This window comes from Ascaphus truei, chromosome 13, assembly GCF_040206685.1.
Source record: "Ascaphus truei isolate aAscTru1 chromosome 13, aAscTru1.hap1, whole genome shotgun sequence".
In the NCBI taxonomy this organism is placed as follows: Eukaryota; Metazoa; Chordata; class Amphibia; order Anura; family Ascaphidae; genus Ascaphus; species Ascaphus truei.
The window spans coordinates 15,870,839-15,874,885 of record NC_134495.1 but is presented as its reverse complement, the minus strand read 5'-3'; the positions used below and the strand labels follow the sequence as shown (position 1 = coordinate 15,874,885).

The following is a 4,047-nucleotide window of genomic DNA, read 5'->3' as shown; positions in this document are numbered from 1 at the left end:
CCCTATACCAGCATGCAGGGTTATGTGTGAGCAAGCGAGGCTCAAGTGCTCCCCTATCATGGAACAGTTCAATTTTAAGTGGCCGGACTCGCTGGACTGCAGCAAGCTGCCCAACAAGAACGACCCAAACTACTTGTGTATGGAGGCCCCAAATAATGGATCCGACGAGTCACCAAGAGGGTCCAGTATGCTGCCTCCAGTTTTCAGGCCACATAGACCAAGTAATGGCCTTGATTTTCACCCTAAGGATACCCCGAGTAGGACAACCTGCGAGAACTCAGGGAAATTTCACCACGTGGAGAAAAGTGCTTCTTGTGCCCCCATATGCACCACTGGAGTTGATGTGTACTGGAGCAAGGATGACAAGAAGTTTGCCTTCATCTGGATTTCCATCTGGTCCATGCTGTGCTTCTTCTCCAGCGCTTTCACCGTGCTGACCTTCCTCATAGACCCTCAACGTTTCAAGTACCCCGAGAGGCCCATCATCTTTCTGTCCATGTGCTACTGTGTCTACTCAACTGGTTACATCATTCGCCTCTTTGCTGGAGCTGATAGCATAGCATGTGACAGAGACAGCGGGCAACTATATGTTATCCAGGAGGGACTGGAGAGCACCGGTTGCACCATAGTGTTCCTTATCCTATATTATTTTGGCATGGCAAGTTCATTGTGGTGGGTGATTTTGACACTGACCTGGTTCCTGGCTGCAGGGAAGAAGTGGGGACACGAAGCTATTGAAGCGAACAGCAGCTACTTTCATTTAGCTGCATGGGCCATCCCAGCTGTGAAGACCATCATGATCTTGGTGATGAGGCGAGTAGCTGGGGATGAGTTGACAGGAGTGTGCTATGTCGGCAGCATGGATGTAAATGCACTCACTGGGTTCGTGCTCATCCCCTTAGCCTGCTACCTCATCATAGGCACCTCTTTTATTCTGTCTGGGTTTGTAGCCCTCTTCCATATCAGGAGGGTGATGAAGACCGGTGGGGAAAATACAGACAAACTAGAGAAACTCATGGTCCGGATTGGGGTCTTCTCTGTCCTGTACACTGTGCCTGCCACCTGTGTCATAGCTTGCTACTTCTATGAGCGTCTTAATATGGATTACTGGAAGATTTTAGCCACACAAGATAAGTGTAAAATGAACAACCAAACTAAGACACTGGACTGCACCATGGCAAACTCTATCCCTGCAGTAGAAATCTTCATGGTCAAAATAGTTATGTTATTAGTTGTGGGCATCACCAGTGGGATGTGGATATGGACTTCTAAAACGTTGCAATCCTGGCAACATGTTTTCAGCAGGAGGTTAAAGAAAAGAAGCAGAAGAAAACCTGCAAGCGTCATCACAAGTGGTGGCATCTACAAGAAACCCCAACATCCGCAGAAGATTCCCCATGGAAAGTATGAATCAGCCGCACAGCCCCCCACCTGTGTATGAGCAGAGCGGAGTGCCAGCTTCCCCTTTTTAAACACTTAAACTGCACAGAGTAGCAAACTCAACTAGAAACATGTTTGTTTGTTTTTGTCGCCACAGCATAGCAAGCCAAGGTAAAATGATCACTCTGCATTAAAAAAAAAAAAAAAAAGACATTTAGAGACGGTTAATGTATCCAGCAAAGCTTTGCCAGTCAAAGCAGGACTTTCAGTTAAATGGCGTTTTACATTACTAATTTGTGGTCAGATATTTAATCCAGATAAAGCTGATGTTTAACAGTTGCATGTCATTGAACTGAATTTCCAAGAAGTAGACTGTGTGCAACTATTTAAGAGCTGTGCTAAAGCTTTTCAAACACTTTAAAGAAAAGTACTTTATTTTTATGTACAAATAAGTCCCCAAAAAGCTACAAAGTGTGTGTGTGTGTGTGTGTGTGTGTGTGTGTGTGTGTGTGTGTGTGTATATATATATATCACTGTTTGAGTGTCAACAACACAGAGGGTCTCCCACTCAAATGGGTAACAACTTGCAGCTTTCTACAGTACAACCACATTGGCCATAATTAGTATTTACAAACAAACTGTCCTTTTGCTAAAGCACAAAACATAGTGAATGAGAATAACGCGCAATATCTTCCCTCTTTCCAAGACTTAAATAGAGAAACAAGTATGTTGTTGTATAGTAAGGCAACAAAAGAGGGTTCTTCACAAAAGAACTGAGGGGTCCATCCCTCAGGAAAAAACCCTTAGTCTTACACTTTGTGGCTTTTTAATGGAAATGAAGCCAAATGTTATACACGTTAGGACTGTTCCGTAAAAAAAGGAGAGGGGTCAATTCAAAGGGCTTATTGACTCTTTCTATTGTGAAACAAATTCTAGCCATGAATAGATCAAGAAGCACTGCTGCAAAGGGAAACTTTGTATACTGTGTGGCTCTTTCCTGTGCTCTCCGTGCACAGTGGTTACTTTAGCTGTATATATTTGTAATATACGATTATTTTTCATGCTTGACTATTTTATTAAAAAAAATAAAAGATGTTCTTTAGTTTGATGATATGTGTGTGCTGAGACCTTCAATACTCCCAGCTCAGTTTCACGGTTGATATGAACCATCCCTAAATGATTATGTGAAGTCTTTATGTGAATGTCCACTAGCTCAGGGTTTAAAGCAGCCCTGGCTGTGGCATTCTTCTGCAGCAATGGGGTGAAAGGTGATTCGAGGTTTCCCTCTATTGAGAATGAGAAACAATATGCTTAGTGCACTTTGTGGAATGATGTAGAAGTTTGCACCTGATAGCACACCACATGGGTAGGGCTTTTAATGGATCTCCTGCGACATTATATCTTACTTTCAAAGCCTGCAGATCGTAAAACTGATCTTTGGAAGACTGCAAACTGAAGTCCCTTCAAAGGATATCCCCAGTGTATTTACAGGAAGGTGGATAATCTAGTCTCTGTTATGAGACCGAACAATTAGATCTCAAAAGAAACAATGTTACCCATGTTATAAACGCAGTGGCCAAATGTGGGCAGCACATGCTGGCATTTATCCTTTGCAATCTCTAACTTCTGGTAACCTATCATTTCCATCAGCAAATTGGAAGGATTATTATTCATTCTGAACACTGGAAAGATAACAGTGTGTGTAATTGTATCATTGCATTTATATAGCGCCACAGTGTACACAGCACTTTGCACTTGATTTATGTTTTACTGTAATTTTGCAAACAATGGAGATAAGTGCAAAAAGGTTAATGACCACATAAGGCAAAGGGGGGCCCTGCACCCAATAGCTTACACTCTTACGTTGTTAAAACAGCAGGCTAAATCCAAGTGACATATATTTATAAATAGGATTAAATATACAAATATTTGTATATTGAATCCTCCTATTTATACATTCTATACATTTTCTTACAGAAATTTCAAATAAAGAACAAGTTTACAAAATTAAAATGAATGAACTTTATCTTTACAAAACTATACATTTTTTAATGTTAAACTGTATTTCCGAACCATAAATTGCATATAGATTAGAAAGCAAACTGAGCCCCAGTTAAGTTGTATTCTGGTGTTAGTACTGAAGTTGTATTCTTGTGTTAGTACTGATACATACTGTAGAAATAATACTTCCAGGCAGTATGGGAAGGTGTGGGTTGTCTGGGTGTGGCACGAAGACATCTAACCTCACAAATGTTTTTGCAGTGACATGCCCCAGATACTAGTAATGCTGCTTACTTATCATTATTATTATTAAGAGGCTATAACACCTTGTCCCACAACGTGCCAAATGTGCCTCTAGCATAACAAGTTCCTTTACCCTCTTTATGCACAGTAATAGAATTTGTTTTATCATTTTGTGTGAAATCTGAAATACAAAAATGTGGTTGCTTTGTGCACAGTTTGAAAAGTTCCTACAGCTAATCCTGTTAGAGCTCAGCCTAATATATGCAACAAAAAAAGGGTATTTCCCTAAGCCAGTGGTGTTCAGAGAGGCTTGGAACTGAGCACAAGAAATCTAGACTATATTCAATTTACCAGACCCTTCAAGGGCATTAGCTGTGAGGAGCTAAAAAAAATATGCAAAGATTCCCCCATAGTTTTTGTTCA

At 41.0% G+C, this 4,047-nt stretch overlaps 1 protein-coding gene across 1 annotated transcript in view; it reads left to right on the top strand.

Moving 5' to 3' along the window:
• FZD10 (frizzled class receptor 10) overlaps positions 1 to 2,482 on the top strand; it is a 3,418-nt gene extending 936 nt beyond the window's left edge. Inside the window, exon 1 of the mRNA XM_075568699.1 lies at positions 1 to 2,482. This exon is cut by the window's left edge and continues 936 nt beyond it. Coding sequence (XP_075424814.1) covers positions 1 to 1,441 — 1,441 coding nt within the window. The 3' untranslated portion in view covers positions 1,442 to 2,482.
• The last annotated feature ends 1,565 nt before the right edge of the window (positions 2,483 to 4,047 follow it).